General features: G+C 47.1%; 2 protein-coding genes across 15 annotated transcripts in view; one reads left to right on the top strand and one right to left on the bottom strand.

Annotated features, from left to right (window-relative positions):
• Positions 1-11830, bottom strand: part of FBXO16 (F-box protein 16) — a 37193-nt gene extending 25363 nt beyond the window's left edge. For 8 of the 11 annotated variants that reach the window (XR_004355823.1, XM_032681615.1, XM_032681614.1 and 5 more), the window contains exons 1-3: positions 11714-11830; positions 6727-6863; positions 1727-1762 (exon numbers count right to left, since the gene is read on the bottom strand). Coding sequence is in view for 10 of the 11 variants with exons in the window: in XM_032681615.1 (XP_032537506.1) it covers positions 1727-1762; positions 6727-6863; positions 11714-11789 (249 nt within the window). In the remaining variant the exon portion in view is untranslated. Of the gene's footprint in view, positions 1-1726; positions 1763-6726; positions 6864-7937; positions 7982-11664; positions 11686-11713 lie in introns of those variants that run through there. The other 3 variants (XM_032681618.1, XM_032681617.1, XM_032681619.1) reach the window with 3 other exon arrangements.
• A 134-nt stretch (positions 11831-11964) lies between these two features.
• Positions 11965-24896, top strand: part of FZD3 (frizzled class receptor 3) — a 52236-nt gene continuing 39304 nt past the window's right edge. The window contains exons 1-3 of one of the 4 annotated variants that reach the window (XM_032683667.1): positions 12028-12052; positions 16364-16455; positions 16537-17027. In XM_032683667.1, coding sequence (XP_032539558.1) covers positions 16839-17027 — 189 coding nt within the window. In that variant the 5' untranslated portion in view covers positions 12028-12052; positions 16364-16455; positions 16537-16838. Of the gene's footprint in view, positions 12053-12652; positions 12684-16180; positions 16202-16363; positions 16456-16536; positions 17028-24896 lie in introns of those variants that run through there. The other 3 variants (XM_032683672.1, XM_032683668.1, XM_032683669.1) reach the window with 3 other exon arrangements.

Here is a 24896-nt window from a genome sequence, read left to right as displayed (position 1 = left end):
ACAGGCATGTCCCCATCCCACATTTGGCTGCCTTTCCCCACAGATCCTCCCCTCGCCTGTGATCCCGGCAACCCAACCAGTCCAACCGGATTCCCTTCGCTTCACCTTCTCTCCCCACAGCCAGGAACGGCTTTTCCCCTCGTCTGGGCCTTTCCCAAAGCCCTGGCAAACAATGTCTCCCCAGGGATGGTGTGACATCAGTGCTGGCACTGCTCGGGCCCCACTCCTGGGATCGGTTTACAATTAATCCCTGAGTGCACACACACAAATCGAGAAGCCTGACACCCAGGGCCAGCCCTGGGCCTGCAGCTTATCCCAGAGAGGCCCCTCTCTGCTGGGGGACACGGGTGTTTCCCTGCCTGGAACTGGGAAGGGACACAACCCTCACCTCCAGCCCAGCACATGGACCCGAGGTCAGGGGTTACGATCCATAGGCATCCCCGTGCTCCATGAAAGTGGGAATGGATTCTCCGCTCAATGAGGCTCTTTTGCCAAGTGGATGGAGAAGCAATTTCCCCCCTCCCTCCCCAACCGTCTTCTCCCCGATGGAGGGATTTGTTGGAGACCCAGCACCTGCTTTTCCAGAAGGTTGGATGGTCCTTCCGTGGAAAAGGTTGAGGAACGCTGAGCTGGTTCAGATTTGCTTTTCCTAAGCCATTCCTGACAGTGTTTGTCCGACCTGTTCTCAAAGGACTCCAGGGATGGAGATTCCACCCCTAGGCAACCTATTCCAGCAAGAAATTTTCTGTAGAACTGGATTTTGCTCGTGTCTAAATTGTGTCTCCGCTCTTGCAACTCAATCCCTTGATTTCTTGTCCCATCCAGTGTGAACACAAGAATCATTCCCTTCCCCTTTTTGAACCTCTTTTGTGCATCCTTAGGAAGATGTTATTACATCTTTCCTCCATTTTCCCTTCAATACAGGGATTGTTTCCATATTTTCTGGACCTGAGTCTGTTCTCACTTGTTCTTGTTCTTGACTTGTTCTCAGAATGTCTCCAGCTGGTCCTCAGCTTTCCCAAAATGCAGAACTGGGAATGACTTGGGGATATTTCCCCTTATTGCCATTGCAAGACACTGGCAGCTCGTGTCCACTCGGTGATCCAGCAGAATTCCCAGCAGTTTCTGCAGAGCTGCTGCACGTTTGGGGTTTCTCAGGTCTCTGGAAATGTTCTTCCCACATTTTGGCTCTTTCAGTTCTAATAGAAACATCTTTGCCCCTTTGCCAGCAATTTCCAAGGGATTTCCAAGGGGTTTAGGTCTCTCAGCTGCTGATATCACACAAAAAGGTGTTTTATGAACAATAGTCATTCAATTATTTAGTTTTCTTGGTGTCCCTGAAATTCCTTATCATCAAAATGTACTCACATCAACAAGTCATGGAAATATTTCCTATAATGACCAAAAAATCCTTAAAATCAAAATATTTGCCTGTAAAGACCAGTCCACGTGCCAAAAAAATGTCATTAATGACTTATTAACCACAAAGAATAAGCCCCGGTTTCAACCCAAACCATCCCATGATTCTATGTGTGCACTTGGTAGATAAAATGTCATTTATTACAGATTTCAAAGACCTTCTGTCAGGCCATGGCTCACTTTCCCATCAGGAAAATGAATCCCTTTTTCAAAACAGGATGTAAGTTTTACATCCCCATCAGATAATCCCTCGATCAGCCCCAAAATTCATCCGTATTTAAATATATATTTAAAGGGAAAAGTTTACCCATTTTCCAAGGAGGGCTCTTCTTTCTTCAAATACCTGGAAAACACACACACACACACAAAGAAAATGGAATATTTAAAGGGGATTCCGTATGTCCTGAGGAAAATACAGCTTAAAAAAACCAAACTACAAAACAGAAAGAGGAAAACTGAAATGGGTGAGTTTGGAAGAAACCTGAGGAGATCCTTCAGTCCGAACTCCCCGATGGGATCAACTAAAGGCTTCAAAACCCAGATGAGCTTTGAGTATCTTCTTGGGTGGAGACCCCACAACTTCCCTGAACATCAGATTCCCCAATTCCTTCATCATTTCCGTGGCCCTATGCTGGCTTTGGTCCAGTAAGTCCATGTTATTTCTTGTGCTGGGGAGCCCAGGAATGGACAGAACATTCCAGGTCTGTCCTCACCAGCGCTGTGGAGAGGGGAAGAATCCATATCCCTTGACCTGCCACCTTCACCCTTCCTGATGTGTCCCAGTTTTCAGTCCACTTCCCTCTCCATTTGCACTTCATCAGCTCATCTATTCTTTGAGCATTGAAAGAATTCCTAAAGCCTGGGAATCAATTGGTTTTCCTGGAACTCTCTTCTCTCCCCTGTGATTCTTCTACACAGATCCCTGCAGAGGCCTCAGTCTGCTCCCCTGAATTCCAGGGCTGTGATCCTGCTTTTTGTCCCTCTCAGTATCCTGAACTCCATCATCTCCAGGTCCCCAACCTTCACATCCCCAACCAGTCCTTCCTTCTTTGGAAGCAGGAGGTCCAGCAGAGCCTCTTCCCTTGTTGATTGTCCCCTGATGATCTGTGTCAGGAAGTTATCAGTGTGCTCATGAAACCCCCCTGGACTCAATGTCCCATCCCTGGAAGCGCCCAAGGCCAGGCTTGGAGCAACCTGGGATAGTGGAAGGTGTCCCTGCTCATGGCAGGGGGTGGAATGAGATGATTTTTAAGGTCACTTCCAACCCAAACCCCCAGGGATGTGGATTACACAGCTTCTCTGGGCAACCTGGGCCAGGGCCTCACCACCCTCACAACCAACAATTCCTTCCCAATCTCCCATCTCTCCCTGTCCTCTGGCAGTGGAAAACCATTCCCTGTGTCCTGTCCCTCCATTCCTTGTCCCAAGTCCCTCTCCAGCTCTTCTGGAGCCCCTTTAGGCTCTGGAAGGGGCTCTAAGCTCTCCCTGGATCCTTCTCTTCTCCAGGTGAACATCCCCAGCTCCCCCATCCTGGCTCCAGAGCATAGGAACTCTTTGGGAATACAGTGTGTGGTGCCTCATGTGCTTTGGTCAGACCAGAATTCTGCCTTCCCACCTCTTGATTTTAGGAATTTCATTAATCCTGACTCGGGGAGGCATTGGATGCCTGGAATCTCCTCACACGGACACAACCCGAGCTACTCTCACGCGGCCTCGGCGATGGATTCAATCCTCAGGCAGGAAAACTGTCAGGAGCGGGATAACAAGCCCAGTCTTTGTTCCCCAGGCCCTTTACAGCGAGGGGATGATCGGGATCAAAACCCAGCCGAGGATTTATGATGTTGACCTTTATCCGTGGGGAGCTGGACCCGAAAAAGCTCCAACACGTGGCCTCCCCTCTCCCACGAAACCGCCCCCGCGCTCAGGATTGTGACCTGGGAAGTGGGGAAAGGCTGCAAAGGATTTTTCCAGCAGGCAGATCAAAGAGGGAGGGGGAAAGCCCAGCTTATAAATGCACATAAAACAGCTATTAAGCACAACTAGGGAAACGTGGCTGATCATTACAAAGCCCGGAGATGTCCTTGCTGTGAGAGCCCGCGAAGGGGGTTCCTGCAGAGAAGGACATTGTCAGTGCTGCCACAGTTGACAGCTCTGGCTCTGTCTCTCTCAGCAGGAGTGTCTCCTGAGAGGGCTGGGAAATGACATTCCTTTTATTTGTACAGTTATGATTCGCTTTATTTGCGGGGGGGGAAGGCTCGGCAAAGTCAGAAGGGAAAAAAAGTATCGAGCGGAAAAAAAAAAAAAAACACCAAACCCCAAAGCCAACAAGCTGAACTTGGGAAAGGATTTGCCCCCAGCAAGTGATGAATAGTCAAAGATCTGAGTTTTGGGTCGGAGAATTCGAGTGGAGCGGGGAGATGTTTATGTAGCCAAGAGCAATGCTAATGGTCTTTGATCAAAGAAAGACACACATTTGCTTTCAGCGCTCCTGGAGACACTTCTGAGCTCAGCCCGGCAGAAAGTTCTGCCTCTCCAGGCACTTGGAAGCATTAATTAGCAGCAGAATGGCCCCAAATTGGGATAATCACCCACTGCCTTCATCAAGCCCATGTTTTGTGTCCTCTCCTCCAAGGCCTTGGAGCTGTTCCTATTCCTGCTGTCCTTGGATGCAGCTGGAGGCCCAGGTTGCTCCCGAGATCTCCCTTCTCACATCCATGCCTTCGGGTGGTTTTAAATAAGCTCAAGCTCAAGGCTGGCTTAGGCTAAGCCCTGCAGCCTTTGCTGCAAATGCCACTGGAGGCATCTGCCCCAGTGGAAGGCAAATCATCTCCCAGATTCCAGCCCTTCCCTGAAGGAAGCACAGCCCTGCACTCTCCAGACTGACACTGAAATCTTCAGGATGCTCCAGTCCCACCTTTGCTTCATCCTCTGCTGCAGCACAACCTCGGCATAGCTAAGACTTCACCTCTGTTTTTCTGGCTGCATAATTCAAGCTTTCCTAGCTCTGCCTCCTTGGCTTTGGTCTGCCCCTGATGCTGATCCAGGCTTTGGAACAGTCACAGAATCATGGAATGGTTCTGGTGGGAAGGGACCTTAAAGCTCATCTCATTCCAACCCCTGCCATGGGCCAGGTTGGATGGGGCTCGGAGCAATCTGGGATAGTGGAAGGAATTCCTGCCCTGGAACTGGATGATCTTTAAGGTCCCCTCCCATCCAAACCATTCCATGATTCTACAATTCCATGATGAGTGTGCTCTTGATCACGGTTAAAAATCCAGGGAAGTCTCCAGGAGCTACTAATGGAGTACCCTCAGGATTACCCAAAATTAGACAGTAGCAAATTTACGGCATTAACCGTCCCTGGGTCTGCTCCTAGAAAGGATTTGGATGGAGTTTTGATGCTTCTGCCTTGGAGCAGCTCTGAATTCCCACCATTCCTGCCCCCCCACTGCCTGCTCTACCCACGTTTCTCTCCCATCTCTTCTCTCCCTGTTTGTCACGCGCTTCCCATCTCTAAATCCTCTCCTCTCCTGAGGGTGCAGAGATGAGCAGACATGTGATTGTACAGAAATGGCACCTTCTCCCTCCCCAGCTCCCTGTACATCACTTGGAATCTGGAATATCTCCCGATTCCAGACGTCAGCACTATTTTTGTTGCAACTATTTTTCTCCTGCCTTCGCTGCGGGGATGTTCAAAAAAAGGAGTTTCAGGCGGGTCAGCGTTTTGAAAACTGCATCAGAAACAAGAAAACCCTTTTTATTATGAATTTCAGACACTCCTTAAGGTCGGAAAAGGCCTCCAATATTAACTCCTGAAAGTTTTGCTGCAGCCTCTGACTCCCTGAGGATGAGAGGGGTAAAAAAAGGTGGTTTTACCCACCTACTTATTTCCAGTTAGGTCATAATTTGTTGCACAGTGATCTGTGGCTGTAAAAATACCTTTTAAGCAGGAAACAAGCATTAAAATGATTCAAAGGCTGGAGAATGTGCCAGATTGAAAGGACTTCAAAGAGCTCAATCTGTTTAGTTTATCAGAGAAGATTCAAGTGTTGGCTTGAAGTAGGATAAAAGTCCTTCCACAAGGGAAAAATGCTGGATGCAGAAGAGTTTAATAAGCAAGAAAGGGAAGAATCAAATTAATCTTAATGCTGGAGGTACTCAGACAGGAGACAGGGCTTCACCTTTTGATGGTAGAGGGGATTAATCGTGAGAAGATCAGCAGGGAAGTGATGAAACTTTAGTTTTGCAAGGAACGAATGTCCTGAACCCCAAAGGAAGCCTGGATGCCTTCGTGGAAAATGTATTTTAGATAAATTGCAGTTCCTGAGCTCAGGTGTGGGAGAACTGTGTGAAACAAGAGGGCCCAAGAAATGCAGGGAGCCAAACTCCACGAGGTGATGGCCCTCCCTGGATCAAATCCTGTGAATCATCATCAGAAATCTGAATTCTGAGGGAGGAATATGGTGGTGCAGGAGCCCAAAGCAGAGATGTCAGCAGGTCCCAGATTTAGGATCAGAGTGGGAGGCTGGGAAATGCATCCTGTTATCTATAAGGTGGTGCATCACTTCCAAAATATCAATCCAGCCTCATTCCTGAAGGCTGGGAAGGCAGGGATGGGGTGGAACCAAAAATATTCTGGTGCAAAAAAAAAAAAAAAAAAAAAGAATGATTTGGGGACTTTCAGTAAGAAATAAATACACATTTTTTTGGTTTAAAAGGAACAAAACCTTGAGGGTCTTATTCCATTAATCACGACCTACAGAGGCAAAAAAATAACTTAAATTTTTCTAGGGCTTGAGAATTTGTGAAGTGAGCCTGAGAATTTGGCCTGGACTGGAGAATATTCAAACAGCAGGACATAAGAATATTCAAAACCTCAGGACATGAGAATATTCCAACACCCAGGACATGAGAATATTCAAACACCCAGGACATGAGAACATTCAAAACCTCAGGACATGAGGATATTCAAACACTCTGGACATGAGAACATTCAAACACTCTGGACATGAGAATATTCTAATACCCAGGACATGAGAATATTCAAACAGCCAGGACATGAGAACATTCCAATACCCAGGACATGAGAATATTCAAAACCTCAGAACATGAGAATATTCCAATACCCAGGACAAGAGAATATTCCAACACCCAGGACATGAGAATATTCCAACACCCAGGACGTGATCCTGAGCAAATAACTGGTAAATCTGACTCTGCCTTGAGGAGTTGGACTGGATGATCTCCAGGGGTCTCTTCCAGCCCCAAAAATCCCGTGACTCTCCGAATTTCAGGCACAAAACTTGCCCTGTCGTTCATGAGCTGATGGTTCAGAGGGGTCCACGTGCTCATCTTGATCTGCAGCTTGGAGCCATCCGTGTTCCTGGGAGGAGCAAATGCCATGGATGCAGGAGTGGGGGGGAGCCTCTTGTCAGCACCAGTGGCTACAACATTTACACAAAACAAAGGCCAGCATTATCCCTGTGCTGTTCCTCTACATGGAAAGCAAATAATTTTAAGAAAGAATCCGGTGGTTTCACAGCACAGCAACGACACAAGGAAAATTACTGGAAAATCGGGTAAAGCCTTTTATTTTAGGTACCCACAAGAAGGAAAGGAAGTAAAATCCCTGGAAGTGTCCAAGGCCAGGTTGGACGGGGCTTGGAGCAATCTGGGATAGTGGAAGTATCCCTGCCCACGGTAGGGGGTGGAACTGGATGATCTTTAAGGTCCCTTTCCCAACCCAAACCATTCTGGGATCCTGGGATTTCCCCGTGGAACCTCTGTGCACTAATAAATACTTTATAATTAAGCAGGTTTTCCCCATCACAAATGTTGTTGAATATGTCTTTGAACAGGCTTCCCAGGGCAGTGGTGGAGTCCCCATCCCTGGAATTGTTCAAAAACCACGTGGATGTGGCACTTGAGGACGTGGGTTGGAGGTGAACACGGTGGTGCTGGTTGATGGTTGGACTTGATGACCTCAGAGGTCTGTTCCAACCCTAACAATCCTACAATTCTGTTTTTGCTGTGTGAGTGATCACTTGCAGCAAGCTGGAAAGTACAGGAATTTCCCTTTCCCAGTTATTGGGACTGAAAACTGGAGGTAACTGGTGTGTCTGCTGGTTTTGATGGGGCATATTGTGCCAAGTCTCAAAGGGGCAATTTGTTTCTGGAACCCTTAAATGAAAAAAAAAATGAAACCCCAAATGGTTCAGAACTGACTGAAATCTTGCAGGGTCCTGTGTTCAGGCAGAGCAGGTTTTGATGGTTGGGACCGTGCTGCTCTTTTAAACTGAAATTTCTACGTGAAGCAAATCAGACATTCAACAAAATGTTCCCTTCCCAATTAACTGAACTTTATAAAAGGTTGGAAAAGACCTTTAAGATCGTCAAGTCCAACCGTCTGCAAAGTAATTTCTTCTTTAATTCTTGCCCAAATGCAGGAAAAGTTGGGGATTTTTTTCCTTTATCTTCTACCCTGCAGCTGGATTCAGCAGGATAATGCCATTCCTCACCTCAAGTATCCAATTCCCAGACTGGAGACTGAAACTGCAGCAGCCTGAAAAACAGATAATTCCTTTACCACATTAAAAATATCTCTGTTTCCTGCACACAGTGATTAGGCAGTTTTCCTGTAAATACCTCAGATTGCTTTAAAGCTTCGTGGTAATAAAGATGGATAACAGGAATTTTGGAACACAAGAAAAGGCAAATCCGTGAAGTAACTCCCATATTGTCTTTCCAGCCTGCCCTGAACCCAAACTCCTCAAAACTCACCCAGAAAAAGGACATTTCTTGCTAATACAGCTCTGAGGCTCAGGAGACACATCATGGAAGCTCAGGGCCCCATTCCTTACCCAGACAAAATTCCTCAGTATATAAATGGATTAATAATCTTCAAAACCCACTGCAGCATCTGCCTGGGCACATCACTTTTATGGCTAATTTTTCGTATGGAATCAAAGAAACATAAAGGAAAACCACTGAAGAACCTGTTACATTTTCCTCTCTGCACCTGGGGATGTAACATGGTCCTTGGAAATAAATTCATTACAAAGGGCCTGAGTTCTTCCTGCCTTTTTTTTTTTTGGGGGGGGGGTTGTTTGTTTTTTTTTTTGGAGGCTAAAGGTCCTCAAAGAACATATTGTCTGCACATGGAAATTTTAACTTCCCACAAAAAGACGCTGAGACCTAAAGGACTCACCGAGGTTTCACAGCCCCAAATTCTGCAGTTGGACGATGCCAGAGGCTTCTTGTGCAACTGAGTAGGTGTTTTTGGGATACACTTTGGGATGGCATCACTCACTGGGCTGTTTTTGTTTTGTTTTCCTGCAAGGCCCCTGCCCATTCCAGTGCACAGAAACGCCGGAGCAGAGAAACAGCTCCTCTGCCAAAAAAACAGGTTCGGGCAACCGTGTCCTGTTTTTCAGGGACAACTTTCTCCATTAGTCACAACCCCACCAGCTGGCACTGCAGAACACTCCCAGCCCCGGGTTCACGTCCCAGTTTTCCCTCACAGATGTGGTTTCTTGGTGCTGGAGTGGCCACATTCCCGGAGAATCTCTGAGGGTTGGCACAGGAGCAGCTCCCGGGGCCTCGGGACCCTCTCGTGCACCTGCTGTGCCAAAAATGTGGCTCAAGGTGTGGAAGAAGCTTGGCTACAACTTCCTTGTGAGGGGCAGGCGCTGATCTCTTCTCTTTCCAGCTACAGGACATGAGGGAGTTGTTCTAGGGGAGGTTTAGGTCGGATCTCAGGAAAAGGTTCTTCCCCCAGAGGGTGGTCGGGCACTGAACAGGTTCCCCAGGGAATGGTCACTTCCAAAACCTGCCAGAGCTCGAGGAGTGTTTGGACAACACTCCCAAAATCTCAATGGGATTTTGGGGTATCCTATACAGGGCCAGGGAGTTGGACTGGATGATCCTTGTGAGCCCCTTCCAGCTCAGAAGATTCCATGATTCCATGATCCTGTGATTTTATCTTTGTGCCCTTCCACGATCCCAGGTTGCTCCAAGACCCATCCAACCCAACCTTGGACACTTCCAGGGATCCAGGGGCAGCCACAGCTTCTCTGGGAATTCCATCCCAGTCCCTCAGCACCCTCACAGCCAAGAACTCCTTCCCAATATCCCACCTAAATCTCCTCTCTTTTGCTTTAAAGCCATTCCCCTTCATCCTATCACTTCAGCCAGGGCCCCACTTCTCTTCTGCAACAGTCTTTATCTTTGGACTGGTTGCCCAAAACAACATTCCAGAGGTTGCTCCAGCTTGTTCTTCACATACCCTGGGATGAAATTCATCCAGCTCAGCTGATCCGAAAACATTCCACCAGCAAGAGAGATGGGATGAGGTTAACAGGGAATCAAGCTTTAAATACATGTAAGGAATGTGTTGGTTCACTACTCGGGGAGGGAAAAACTATTGACACACAAAGGCCCCCCCAAAAAATCACCTCTTATCCTTCCAGAAAAAATAAAAAGGGAATGTGGGAGCAGGTGGCAGGAATAGTAATTACCAGTGCAGAAGAGATTTGGGGGGGAGGACTGAGGAAAGTCCAACTTTTAGGAGTTTATATGGAGTTTAAAAGAGGAAAACTGCCTCGGTTACTGCAGCCAGAGTCCCTGGGAATGGTTCCCAGTTTGGATGGAAGGATACACCGAGTGGGGATCCAAGAGATTTTGGTGATGTTTGAAGAAGATGAATAATTCCACAGGGCAGGAAACATGAATGGTGGGTTGTAACAGCGAGACAATTTAAATTGGAAACCACTGGAAATACTTTCACTGATTTCAGCACAAGCTGGGTCAAGTTTTTGGTTTAAAAACCCAAGTGATTGCACTGAAGAAAGCTTAACAATCCATAATGATCATATCCCACTAACTAAGGGCATGGGAATAATTTCCTTTACCTGGGCCAGTCTCTGCTCAACCCTCTGGAATGGCATTCCAGAGGTTTGGGCAAACCATACTCAAAACAACTCCTGCAGGAGCAGACCCACTTTATTAATGTTTTTTGACCACATCCCTCCAGCAAAGAGCCTTTGTGGTGCACAGAGCCCGGCCCACTCAGAATTTTAAGGATGGATTTTCCCCAATCACATCAATCCACGGGAAAATCCGAGGAGTTCAGCTGGGAATAAACAGAGTTTAATGGAATCAACCTCAAGCTAAGACAGGAAAGTAATTTTGATTGCAATTATTTCAAAAATAAGCAGTGGGATGATGGAAGAAATGCTTTGAGCAGCAGCAACAAGCACGGGAACAGAGGGCAGAGAATGGATGGAGAGCTGAGGAGAAGGACCTGGGGGTGAAATCAGTAGTCCAGCAAGGCTGAGACTTGTCCATGGATACAAAGTGCTTTTCCCACTCATTTACTGAGTTTATACTCTTTGTATGATACTCTTTTTATTCCCTGTCCTCCCTGCACTGTGGGAGGTCCCCCTCACGGCATCCCAGAATCATCCAGGTTGGTAAAAGACCTCTGAGATCATCCAGTCCAACATTTACCCACCACTAACCCAGGTCCCCAAGGGCCACATCCACGTGGTTTTTGAACACTTTCGGGGATGGGGACTCCACCACTGCCCTGGGCAGCTGTGCCAGTGCCCAAACACCCCAGTATCCATCCTGGCCCTCCCCTGGCACAGCTGGAGGCCGTTCCCTCTCCTCCTGTCCCTTGTTCCCTGGGAGCAGAGCCTGACTGCCTCCCACCTCCTGTCAGGGAGTTGTGGAGAGAGAAAAGGTCCCTCCTGATCCCTCTTTTCTGCGAGATGAGCCCCCCCACCTCCCTCAGCTGCTCCTGCTGCTCCAGCCCCTTCCCCAGCTCCATCCCCTTCCCTGGACACGCTCCAGCCCCTCAATGTCTCTCTTGTCTGAGGGGCCCAGAGCTGCCCCCAGCCTTGGAGGTGCCCCAGCAGTGCCAGCACAGGGAGACAATCCCTTCCCTGGTCCTGTTGCCGCACCAGGGCTGGTCCAAGCCAGGTGCCGCTGTCCCCACCGCGTCCCCTCAGGGCTCGGCCGTGTCCCACTGCAGTGACACCCCTTCCCCACACTCTCCCAGGGTTCCCATGTCCCCTCAATTCCCCCGGTGTCCCCTCATGGCCCCCTGTGTCCCCTCATGGCCCCCCGTGTCCCACTGCCATGACACCCCTCCTCGCGCTGTCCCAGGGCTCCCATGTCTCTCCTGTCCCCCCGTGTCCCCTCAGGGCTCGGCCGTGCCGCACTGCAGTGACACTCGCTCCCCACACTCTCCCAAGGCTCCCGTGTCCCTCCGTGTCCCACGGTGTCCCCTCACCTTCCTCCTTCCTCCCTCGGACGTCGCCGCCTCCTCCTCCTCCTCCTCCCCCCTCCCCTCCGCATCCCGTCGCCATGACAACCCCGGGGTGGTCGCCAGCCAATCAGCTCCCCCCCGGCGGGGTTAGCCCGGCCGGGGCTTCCGATCTACCTAGCAACCTGCCGGGCGCGCTCCGATTGGCTGCGCGGCGGGGAAGGGGGCGTGGCTCTATGGCGCGGAGGGGGCGTGGCCTGGCGGCGGGCAGGGCGGGCGGGCGGGGAGGCGCGCGCTGCCGCCGCCGCCGCCGCCGCCCGAGGGGACAACGCGGGAGCGCGGGGGCTGCGGGACCCCCGCGGACAGGTACCGGGAACGGGGCGATGGGACACGGGGGCATCCCCGCGGGGGTGCCGCCGCCCTCTGGGCCGCGGGGACGGGCAGCCGCCCGCCGAGGCGCTGGCGGGGCGGCCATGCAGCGCTGGGCGGGCGGGGGAGCGGCGGAGCGGAGCGCAGGGACGGGGGATGCTCGTCCCGGGAGACGGACCGGGGGATGCTCGTCCCGGGGGATGCTGGTGCTGAGCGCCGCGGAGGGGATGGATTCACCGCCCGTCCCTCCCTGCGGGGCCGGGGGTGCTCGTCCCGGGCTCCCCCCGCGCCGTAGTGCGGGATCCCGGGGAAGGGATGCTGGTCCCTCATCCTTCTCCCTTCGCAGCTCTGTCCACGCGCTCCTCTTTCCTTTTCCACCCAGATGTTCTGTGCGAGCATCTCCTTCCTTCTCCTTCGCCGTGCAGCGGGAATCCGAGAGGATGCTGGTCCCGCGTGTGCACTTGTTCCCTTCGCCTTTAAAACGCGGCGAGGATCCAAGGGGAAAAGGAGATGCTCGCTCAGCATCCTGCTTCCCACCTCGGGGAGGATGGCCAGCTCCCTCTCCAGTTCCTTCCCAAGGAATAATGAACTCAAGGAGCGAGCTGCCAGACCCATCCCTCTGGATCTAGTGAGTGGCATCCCTGGAGTTGGAACTAGATGAGCTTTAAGGTCTCTTCCAACCTAAACAATTCCATGATTTCATGAAATCTCACCCGAAAGGGTTTGTGCCTTTCCAAGCTCCCTCTTTCCTCCATGGTCTCCTGAACTGAAATAGTGGGTGGTTATGGTGTGGTTCTCCCTTTAGATGCAACACAAGTGGAACAGGGGAGCACGAGCACTGGAGTTTCTTTCCTACTGTCTAATTAAAATGGAGTTGGGAGAATAATGTATTCTGCTTTTGTGCCTTCATGTGGGTGGGAATGGGCTGGGGAAGCGCTGGCAGTGCTTGTGTGCAATGAATGAGCTCCTTTCCTTCCCTTTCTCCGTGGTCAGGACTGGGTGGGGAGTGACTGAGGTGGCATTTTCCTCTTGTCCTCTCACTTGTACAGGAGGAGTCCGGGTTGTTGTTTTATCTTCCCATTTCCCTGGGACAGATAACTGTGAATTAATCCTCCTTCATCCTTTCTTTCTAAAGTCTCATGAGTTTTTACTCATTGTTCCTCCCCGTTAGGAACTTTCAAATTTATTTTGAAATTTGCTTGTGGGAGTCAACCCTTTCTTTTCATTATTTTCACTCTTTTTCACAGTTGTCTTTATATACCTTAATGTCTCCTTTACACCAGGAGTTGGATGAGCTTCTTCTGATGATAAATAATGTATAAATCCACAACCACACCAACAAACTACTGTTTCCTACCCCTTTTCCCTGCATTTTATTTGCAGTGCCTTGGGGTGGATGAGGAGACATCCCCTCCTTTTTTTATCCCCGGTGTCATCAAAAGTGTTTTGTTTTTATATACATATAAAAATAACCACAAAATCTCATATGTAGAGGCTTAACAAAGAGTGTACAAACTGGATCTGTGGTAAGAAGCTCTCCTGACACTCAGGATTGCTTATTACAGCACCCATCTGTCTGCACCAATTAATAGATCATCTATATCTCCTTTGCAAAACTTGGCTCTCCTTTCGCAATCATTTGATTCTCTTTTTGCTTCATTTCACCTGGAATTATGTTGTTTTCCCAGGAAGGGGCACTGGATGACCTGGCTGTATAATTGGATGTACTTTTCTGTCTCTTGTAAATATATTTTTGATTTTCTTTCTGCTGCTATCAGCATGAAATGGAAAGGTCCTAAGAGGACACGATGAAATTTTTTTCTGCTTTTTGCATAGTTAAACTTTTTTTTTTTTCCTGGTTTGTTGAGTCTTGTGGTTTTGCATGATTTTAGCAGTTTGAGGTTGTGGGGGAGTCAGAGAATAGGTGGATTTTTTTTTTGGAGTCTCTGCTTTACGATTTGTGTGAAGTATTCCTGAAAATTTTTCCCAAGACTCCAGATGCTGAGCTGGATTTTCCCAATTTTTGTGCTTCAGACTTTAACTGGTGTGTGTACAGTTCATTTTATGTTTCTTCTGAAACTCTTTAATGAAGCATTTTCTGCTGATCACTGCTGCAGTGGCACCTCAATTAAAGCAAGCCAAATAAGTCACTTGCTTCTCCCACACTGTGAGGTGACTTCACCGAAATTCTGGAATAAAATCTGGAGGATTTGGTGGTCGGAGTGTTTGGGAGAGAGAAAAAAAAGGAATTACAGGAATCCAACAAGCTCAAAAAGCTTCTTTCCCTGACTTTGAGGAACTGTTGTTAAAAAGTGCAAACCAAAGGACTGGATTCCAAGGGGATTGGGCACCTTGTACAACGCGGAATCAAGGATTGGTTTGGGTTGGAAGGGACCCTAAAGACCATCCCATTCCATGGGCAGGGGGCTGAATAAAGCTAAGTAGGAATTGTTTTTGTCTGTCTGTAACTTGTGATCTTCTGGTCAGGAGGGGAGAATACGCCAAAGGCTTCGGGGTTTGGTGATGCTGCCTGGAAAATCGGATAGTTCAGCTCTTTGTTCCTTTTGAGAGTTCCCAAATTGCCAAAAAGTCACTCTGAGAAATGGCATCCTCAGATCAGGACTTTTCAAGCTCATCTGAGCTTGAAACTAGGCTAAAAATCAGGCATGGTTGCGTGGAACATGTCTTAAATGTTGTGGCTGATTTTGATGTTTTAAAATCGGTGCGTTGACTCTTCACAGCAACATTTGCTTTAAAATATGAGCAAGAAAAGTGTGATTTGAGCTCTGTTGGTCGGTTCTGCCACTTCAGGTGTAGATAGTTCTCTTTTCTCTTGGTCATATTTTATTTTTCCTGCATTTGGAACAGTTTTCCTATTTATATTCTTCGTGTAATTCCGTGCTGCCTCAACCATGGGTTCCCCATCAATCTCTGTGACAGAGCTGAGCAGCCTCTGAAAAAAAAAAATTGCCAATGAACTTAATTTAACATGGGTCTGTTTATCATCTTGGGCTTTTTTTTTTTTTTCCTGTTTTCATTATTTGTTTTTAACCAGCCTGTCTTCAAAAACCTGCAGCCAAACCCGTGATCTTGCAGGGAAGCCCAGAATTGTTTGGGTTGGAAGGAACCTCTCAAGATTATGCAGCGCACGAGGGTTTAAAGAGCTTTATGCTCCTTAATTTTTCTGAGCATAAGATAGGCCTGTGTAAACAAAAATGTGCAGAACTGATACCAGCAGACATCTGGGAATTAACTCTTTCCTGTCTGTCACTCTTAGTGAGAAAGGAAAAACTTGTAGATTTATTTCCCTTTCTGAACATCCAAGGGAAGTCTCTGCTCTCTCAAGATTGGAAGTCTCTTCAGATTTGTGGTTGTGTGCTCTTGGTTTCTGGTTCAAGCAGAGTTTCTAAATTTGTTACCTTTTTTAACAACAGTTCACTTTAAAGCAGTCAGAGACTGAATTTTGCAAAGTTTATCGTGGTAAGGCAAAATAATTATTAAAAATTTTTATTCTTTGTACCCTTAGTACTTTTTTCACGCTTTAGCCTCCGATTTCAGGGTTTGTTTCTCCAGCTGACGAGCACAATGTGCTGAGTCCCCATTCTGCTTGTTCCACTCCAGCCCCTCGGTGCTGAGGAAATCCAGATCCAGCCTTGGGGTGTGATTCCTGTTTTAAATTGGCTCCATGGGGAGAGTGGAACTGGCAGAGCAACCGTTTGCGGTTTTCCCTCTTTCGGGAGCGCGTGCGCGTGCGGAGAAAGGGGTGGTCAAAGAACACTCTTCTGGTCTATCCTCAGCTTGCTGTGGTGGTTCCTGGAGGAGGGGATGGATGTGTGGGATTAAAATGGGTCAGAAACGACCGAAAAAAGGCCGTTTATGAGGAGATGAAAATGACACATTTGAGCACAAACCGTGGTGGAGCTTGTTGGGCAGGACAGTGGCGAGCTGGGACTTGTGGGCTGGTGCTGGTGGTGACTGTTGTGTTTGTGTTTTATAATTATTCATCAGGCCATGCAAATAACGAGATGCTATCGATGTGAACACAGCAGAGGAGGTGCTGAGTCATAAATAGCTTGGTTTCAGTGTGGTCAAACACTTGCAGTTAAGGTTTAAAGTGTGGGGTTTCCTCAAAATGCTTCTGTCGCGGTAAATACGATCCCCATTTTCATCGTCCTTTTTGGGTAGAGTCTTTCAGCATCCCAGCTTTCCTTCTATTAATTTCATCCATCTTCCCTTAATTTCTTCCATTTTCCATTAATTTCTTCCATTTTCCATTAATTTCTTCCATCTTCCATTAATTTCTTCCAGAGGTTAAAAAAAACCAAACCCAACCAAGGATTAAAACTCGCCGAAGGACCTTCCAGTCTTGCACAGGAGAACTTGAAGCAGCTTGTCTGCCAGTAGGAATCCTTAGAAATTTAGAGGTAACATATTCTAATCAAATTCGAGGGTTTTTTAGTGTGTTCTGTTTGTTGTTTCAGGGTTACCCATCGAAGGGAGGACGTCCCTCTGTCACCATGGGGTCAGTCGTGTGGGAGTGTGGTTAAAAGCTTTAAAAGCTTAAACTAATTCATGGCATATTGGACTGAGAAAAGGGAAGGTTCCTTGCACACCTGCCTCAAATACATCGTCCCCTGGACTGAGCTGAGGATGTTGAACACAAAGACTGTTCCAGTTTGGAAGAGCCTCAAACAAGGACTGGGAATATCTTTGTCGAGGTGAAACCCGAGGATACAGAAGGAGCTGGAAGGGCCGCGACCGGCCCCGTTCCCGGTGTGGAAGGATGGCTGGGAGCTGGATTTTGTGTTCCCTTTGGCTGTTGGATCTTTTGGTGGGGCTCACGGGGGGGCACAGCCTGTTTTCCTGTGAGCCCATCATCCTGAGGATGTGCCAGGACCTGCCTTACAACACCACCTTCATGCCTAACCTCCTCAACCACTACGACCAGCAAACAGCAGCTTTGGCCATGGAGGTAAGGCTGGTTCTTCCAGGAAAATGCATGTTTTTGTCCTTTAGTTAGCAAATAATCAGAAAAAAAAAAGCCAACCCAAGAAGATACTTACATTAGAAAATAAAAAAAAATCGGGATAATTAATAATTTAAATATAAACCCAAATACCACTTGCATAGGATGTACTGTAATATATACACTGAGATATTCTGTGACTGCAGAATTTGCCTAATTTAATATCACTGAGTGTGAAATACGCTGCATGTGCTTGCTACTTTAAATATCTATAGTCTATTTTATACAAGACTTTTAAGTTCCCTTCAGTCTTAAGGAGTTTCCTTACTCGGTATTCTGTGATATCACTAAAATTGATGGAAATTCAGGATATTAGGCAAGTGTTGCTGTCAGCCTGTTCAAATTTCCATGAGAGATTTGTCCAGATTAGGTTTATTTGTATTTCTGAAGTACTTGTGGTGAATTCACTGTACACTGAGAACTGAAAGAATAATCATGTGTTTTCCTCTTTGAATGCTCCTCCTGACAGCACAGAAACGGAATTGAATTGTTCTTGTTAAATAATACAAAGCCTTGGCTTTATGGAGTCTTTCTATGCCAGAGTTTAAACCAGATGTGATGGCTTTTTCACTGTGAGAAGAAAATTGGGATTCTTACCCTTAAATTTGCTTTGTTTGGAAGAATTATGGACTTGCAACGACTCATTTGGGTGGTTCAGTGGAAGGTGTCCATGGCTGGGGGTGGAATGAGCTGAGCTTTAAGTCCCTTCCATCCCAAACCATTCTGGGATTTTATGATTTTACTTATTCTCTAACCTCTTTTCAACCAGTTTCCTGCTATTTTCATTTAATACCCTTTTGTCCAGTGTTGTGCAATACTGTGCTGCAGTTCAGTCCTCTGTTACACTCGAGGTTTTGGAAACCTCAGTTCCATCCCCCAAGACTTTTCCTCTCCAAATGGAGAGGAGAATTCTTGCAATCCAGCTGCCTCATTGCTGCAATAATTTTAATTACCTTTCTCTGTCCCTTTTTCTACCCTCGGCCTTGCTGAGAATGTCACATCGCTCCGGGCGTGGCCACCCCAGGGATTTATTTATCACGAAAATCACACTTTTTGCTGCTAATTACCAACATTAAGTTCGGTTTTCTGATTTTTGTTGTGTGTTCAACCCCGTGGACTGTCAAAAGCCTCACTTTCACAGCTCATTTATGGCCACTGCTGGAAGCAGAGCAGTAATTTATGGACCCTCAGCCTGCGCCAGAAAAACCGGGTGCGATTATTCCGATCTTTGGAAAATCGCTTTGTGCCGCGGAGAGGGAAAGAGATGAGAAGTGAGAGTTGCTTCTCTGCTCTCTGTGGTGGAAAACACAACTTCACAGCATAAATTAGGCTGGGTGAAACGCTGTCCTGCTGCAGTTCACACTCTGAAATTGGTGCCAGAGCTGTCCTGAGGCTTAGCACGGGCGCGTTGGTGGTGTGGGGGTGTGGAGCGCTCCCTTTGCCAGTATAATTAGCATTTAAACCAGGAGTTTCAGTCTGGGGATGGATTATTGGGCTACTTCTGAATGGCTCTGGAGAAATGGTGAAGGCTGTGAGGGGAACAGGCCTATTATCAAACTCAAATTCCCCGTGCAGGGGCCTGTGTCTCCGCTGCAGAGTTTTGAGCAGGAGGAAAAGAATGAAAATCCACAGGTTTTTCCTAAGTATATTCCTTGTATCAGCTTAGATTGCTCCTTAGATATCCTCAGGAAGATGGAAGTTTTTTATTATTTGGCTTTTTAGTCATTATTTAGTGTCACAGTCAAATGGATGAAGCGCTCAAATTTTGAAGTGATGGAAATGTGTGAAATCTCGCATTGTGACATTTTTCTAGTGGCATCTCTCAGCTCCAAGCCCTCCCTAATTGCTGCAAAGATAAAATAATATAACATGAGAATCAGTGTGATTCATCTTGTGACTCTCACAGTTTTTCAGTAGCACTTTTTCACAGCAATTCCTGCTGAAACCCGTAAGAAAAATTCAGCTTGTTTGTACTGGAAGAGTGCAGTGCAACAAGGAGGGAAAGTGAAGTGAAATAGGGAACTCTTGTAGCTGTGTTCTTACCATCAATAAATTCAGTGTACTTCTCTTCCCATGCTACTGGTTGCTTCATTGAAGAAACTGCTTGAAAACTTATTTATGGTGAGCTTGAAAAGATCAGTAAGTTGCCTTTTTGAGACTTTATGCTGATGTGGTTCCTTCATAATTATAATAAAGGCTGAAAAATCACATCAGCAGGTTAGAGAATCATAGAATCACAGAATGGTTTGGGTGGGAAGGAACCTTAAGGATCATCCCATTCCACCCCCTGCCATGGGCAGGGACACCTTCCACTATCCCAGGTTGCTCCAAGCCCCATCCAACGTGGCCTTGGACACTTCCAGGGATCCAGGGGCAGCCACAGCTTCTCTGGGCAACCTGTGCCAGGGCATCACCACCCTCACAACCAAGAATTCCTTCCCAATATCCCATCTCAATCCACCTTCTTTCAGTCTTGATTAAACAAAGGCAGATATTACCCTGGGGTCCCTCAGTGCACACCAGTCCCTGCTGGAATCAGATCCTGTGTATTTACTCCTAGGAAAGATAATTCCTTAAGCTTTCTGCTGTGCCTGCTTTAATCCAGGAGCATTGAAGGGAGGGTTTGCTGCATCCAGGGGCCTGGAGCATTTTTTTACCCCCAAATATCCCTGAAGGAGCTTTTGATGGAGGGCAAACACCAACCCAAGCTCTGTTAACATCCATCCTCTTGGCTGTAGCAGGGACTGAATTGGGAGTTATTTTACATCTAAAAGGGGCAATAAAGGAGTGATGACATATTAGTTATGACAGAGAATGTAGCTGTGAGATCCTGGGTGTCCAGGGCAGGGATTTTCCATGGACTGAGCTGTCCAGGCCAGAGCAGAGCCGGGAGCTGTCCAGGGCCTCTCATTTCCTGACTCCGGAGGGTCACTCCTTCCCTCTGCTCTGAGGTATTTGTAACATTTTCTATAACCTGTTAACAGGCTGGTTGATGACAACAACCATCACATGCAATTCCAGTTTCAGGGACGCTGTTAAAACTTCCCTCTCCCTGTATTCCCGAGGATGCTGCAACACTGGGATGTCGCAGCGTTGTTGCTGCCACAGTTCCGTGCGTTACATAAATCCCGAACGAGTCTGTGAGGATGGAGAAGTCAAATTACCCCTCTCCTCCCCCAGGGACCTGACCTTGTTTACCCATCTCTTGGATTATTATTGCTACAAAGAATTACCTTCTGTCTCTTTTGCACTTAATATTCCTTTGGCCTTGAAGGATTTGCTTGTGCAAGCAGCGGGTTTTATCTGCCCTAATGCAGGTTTTTTTGTAGACAAATGTTTTTATCAGAGAACATGGAACTCGGGGCCCTGTTGGAGCCTGGGAGGATGCTCCGAAAGCTTTTGTCACTGATGAAGAGAAGCAGTTTAATATTGATGATTCCCAGCCTTTTTGCAGTTAAATACAACTGCCAGCACTTCTTTTTCCTTACCCTGATTTTTGTGGGACCTCACAAATGATTCTGGGCATCAAAGAGGCTTTAAGGGACGGGAGCCAGACATGGCTGAGGGCTAAATGGGTCCCTCTGAGTTGTCTTTTGGGATTATACTGGAGGTCAGACGCTCTCAAAATGAGATGATGCAGCCACCATATGGACAGGGGAGATAAAGTGCTGTTCCTTTGCACTGTCTCACAGCTCCCATTCCCATTTTCCATATCAAAAAAAGAGCAGCAGTAGGGACTTAGGGATGTAGCCATTGTGTAGGTGGGAGATGAGGAAGGGGAAATAGAGTATTTGTTTTTTTCCAGTATGAGGGAAATAGCTGGAAGAGGAGTCACACTGTATGCTCCTAATCCATCAACATGCCAAGTTTCACCAACTGGAAATCGTTGAACTGATATAAACAAACTACCCAGCGATGAAGATTTTTGAATATTTAGAAGCAGAGCTAGTGAATAGTTCATGGACTTTGACACAGAATATGCAGCTACAGATGTGAGGGCAGCTGATTTTTCATCTCCCATTTCAAATTTAGTGGTTTTCTTGCCTGTCTTGATTCTTGCAGAGGATGATTCCACTGACCTGCCTCAGGGCAGGGGATGTGCTGCAAGGTCTGCATGTCCTTGCCAGCTCTATTTCTGTGATCCTTGGAGCCTCAGTTAATTCTTTTTGTCTTTTTTTTAAGTGGAAAAGAACTGGAGTGTGCTTAAAATGGCACCAACAGAAGACATAGCTCTATTTATTCCCAGCCTGGTCTTAACATCTGGGATAAGAGGTATTTTTCCAGCAGAGGTAGGTCAGGTATAAAGTGGCTCATTTCGTGGTGTTTCTTTCCTACTGATCAACAAAGATGGGGAGAATGCAGGGTGGAAAATCCTTAACTTCTTACCCCCTTAATTCCATCTTTATTCCTTTTCACCCCCTCTCTCCTTCTGCCTCTCCCAGGCGCCGTGTCCTTCTAAATGTCACGCTTTTCCTTGGCTTCCTGTGTCCTTCAGTTCTGCATCCAAAACTCCTGGAAGTATAAGCATATAAAGCTCATGGAAAAAGTGGGTTTTAATCAGCTGGTGTTTTGTAAGCACCCTGATCTCGGGCACTAATTTGCAGCAAGGATTCATTTTCTCATTAGTGCATAAGGTTACGATCCCTGCGGAACAACGGAATTGTGCAGGATCACAGGGATGCAGGCAGTGGCTCCAGCTGATTAAAGCCTTTTCTTGCATTAACTTTATAGCCTCTTATTCCCACTTGGAATCTTTGCCTTAGAAATAGCCACGTGAAAACTTTTAGATTGTTTTCGTTTTTAAACCAGAACATCTCAAAGCGGGAATTGCAGAGATGATTCCAGGCCTGACAATGCCCTGCTTGGAAAATTCCTTTAGGAATACTTGAGGCTTGACTGTTGGAAACTGCAGAAGCTCCTGGTTTCAGCCTTGATCTATAAAGGGCACAAATGTTATGCAGGGGTGAAATCCTTCGTGGGTGAGAACAATCTGGGAAGAACTAAAGCTGTTACATCCCCGAGCGGATCCGTACCGAAATCAGTGTGATCTGACAATTTTGGAAAATGAGGTTCCTGAGGAGGCTCTTTCTTGGGCACAGCCTTGGATGGGCTCGTGTTGGAACCATCAGTTTGATCCTTTTCACCTTAAGGTCCAGTGAAGTTCAGGATAATCTGAGTGAATGTTGCAAATTCAGGGAATACTGAAGCCTGTTTGGGCAGGACGAGCAGCCATGTGAGAGAATAATTTGCACTCAGATAAAACACAGAGCTCCGTGTATGTACCTGCTCTGGAGCTGGAAGAGGCTTAAATAAGGAAGAAAGGGAAAGAGCCTTGTCTTTGGCTGGAAATCTTTTGGAGGAGTTAATCCAAACAGAGGAAGTCCAGGAATGGATACACAAAAAACGGACTTTTTGGCTGCTGTTGTGTGCAGGGATTTGTGTTTGGGAGAGTGTGGTGATTCTGACAGTCAGAATTCCCAAATTAACAATCAGGCAATGACTGTCAGACCTGGATTTACTCAGGAAGGTGTTTTTCCAGGCAGAGTTACCCACATCCACAACAGCAAACGAATGGATTTATGGAGATAGATCGTCCCTGAGCAGGTGGCCCATCCTGGTACAGCAATCCAAGGGAATATAAATCCCCCTCTACTTTGCCCTCATGAAACTCCACCTGCAGAGCTGCCTCCAGATCTGGAGCTTCAACATCAGAAGGACGTGGAGCTGCTGGAGCAAGTCCAGAGGAGGCCACAGAGCTGCTCCAAGGGCTGGAGCCCCTCTGCTCTGGAGCCAGGCTGGGAGAGCTGGGGGTGTTCATCTGGAGAAGAGAAGGATCCAGGGAGACCTTGGAGCCCCTTTCAGAGCCTAAAGGGGCTCCAGGAGAGCTGGAGAGGGACTTGGGACAAGGGCTGGAGGGACAGGACACAGGGAATGGCTTCCCACTGCCAGAAGGCAGGGAGAGATGGGAGATTGGGAAGGAATTGTTGACTGTGAGGGTGGGGAGGGGCTGGGCTGGAATTCCTGGAGAAGCTGTGGCTGCCCTGTCCTTGGAAGTGTCCAAGGCCAGGTTGGAGCAACCTGGGCTAGTGGGAAGTGTCCCTGCCTGTGGCAGGGTGTGGAATGAGATGAGCTTTAAGGTCCTTCCCACCCAAACCGTTCTGGGATAAACCATAACTGGCATTCCCGGGTGGATTTGATGCTTCCTTAGTGGGAGCAATCACGATGGTCAGTCTCTTTTTCCCTCCAGGGAAATCACTGCACTTCAAAGAACCAGCTGAAGGTATCACAGGACTGTGCTGAACAGAGCAGGGTGAAAAAATGAGCACTAAAAAGATATTTCTCTCTAAAATGGATACAAAGAACACAAGGGTTCAAACATCAGTCCCCAAATATTAGAGCGGGATAGCAGGTGGGAGAAACTCTTCATTTCTTTTGCCTGGGTAACAGATGTTCTCCAGAGGATAATTTCAGAAACACTGTTTTTCTGTTCTTTGATGTTTGTTAATGAGAAAAAGATGCCACACGAAGATTTTCAAAATGCTGACTTGCAGCGAGAGGAAAAATGAAGAGATTTAGGGTTTGGGGGGTTCTGTTAAATTGATAAACTACTGCTTGCACGTTGAGTGAGAACTCTGTCACCATTTCATATTTGCTTGAATAAAAGATTAATTCTGAATGATGATTCAACTGGAAGGCTGAAAACGAAGTTCAGCCCCGATGGTTTAGTGCAAACATACGAGAAAAAAAAAATCAGTTTTATGTAAAGATTCAGTTGCAAGTAAATGATCTATGTCTTAATCAACATCTACCCACAGGGGGATGTTTTCAGGGTCATGAAGGCAGATGGCACTGCATTGTGGCTAATTCTGTAGCAGCTGGTGGAGCCTCGAGGAGGAATTATCAGGAAAGGTGGAACACACATGACTTTATTTTGAATAGTTTAGATGACAAAGTGCTGTTCAGTCAGTTGTAGTTTAGACCTGCGAGTGCAAATATAGATGCCAGAGGGTGTTGTGAGGGAATACTGGTTTTACCATTTACCATTCTCTCACCTGCCACAAAATCACAGACACTCCTTCCCATCTTTGTGGGGTTTTCGTGCGAAAAAAGTTGGTAGTGATGTAAATACCGTTTGCCTACTTAAAAGCTGGGTGGCTTGGTGAGGATATGCTTTTTATTTTGCTGGTCCCTTGGAAGTGGCTTTTTCCTTGCTTTCTCCAGTGTGTGATGGTGTTTCCAATTATAGGATGGTTGGATTCAAAGAGAAAACCACAACAGACTGACAGGAGAAGAGAATAAATATGAAATAACTTAAGCACCAAGGAGCACTTGTCATAAATTTTAGCATTTGTCTTGCTGGTGTGGCTGCAGTTTTCTTCTTTGTTTTTGAGAGACACTTGTGGTGAATTTGGAGAAAGTTAGGATGGCCTTTATGGATCTGAGTCATTTCTATATCAGTGGGATGTTCCTGTGTGGCTTTGAAGCTGTTCTGTGGTAGCAAAAGAGAGGAGGAGAATTGATCAAAGCATGTTTTTAATGTTCAAAGGACAAATCTTAAATTCACCCAAGCCTCATTTGGGCCCTGCTGCCTTATTCCCCATTTCCCATGTGGGAATCAAGAAACACAAATAGATGCCTGAGGGGTTTGTGACGTTCTGAGGGAAGGTGAGCCAGAGTTTGTCCTCCATCCATCACCAAACTGGTCCTGAAGCCCCCTGAGGGCTGCAAAATATCCCTGATGGTTGAGGGACCCAGTGCTCTGGAACTGAGTCCACTCTTCCATCTTGCAACACTTGGGACCTGCAAGACGATATA

This window comes from Chiroxiphia lanceolata, chromosome 3, assembly GCF_009829145.1.
Source record: "Chiroxiphia lanceolata isolate bChiLan1 chromosome 3, bChiLan1.pri, whole genome shotgun sequence".
Taxonomy (NCBI): domain Eukaryota; kingdom Metazoa; phylum Chordata; class Aves; order Passeriformes; family Pipridae; genus Chiroxiphia; species Chiroxiphia lanceolata.
Note: the sequence above shows the minus strand (reverse complement) of the source record. Positions and strands in the feature narration are given on the sequence as shown.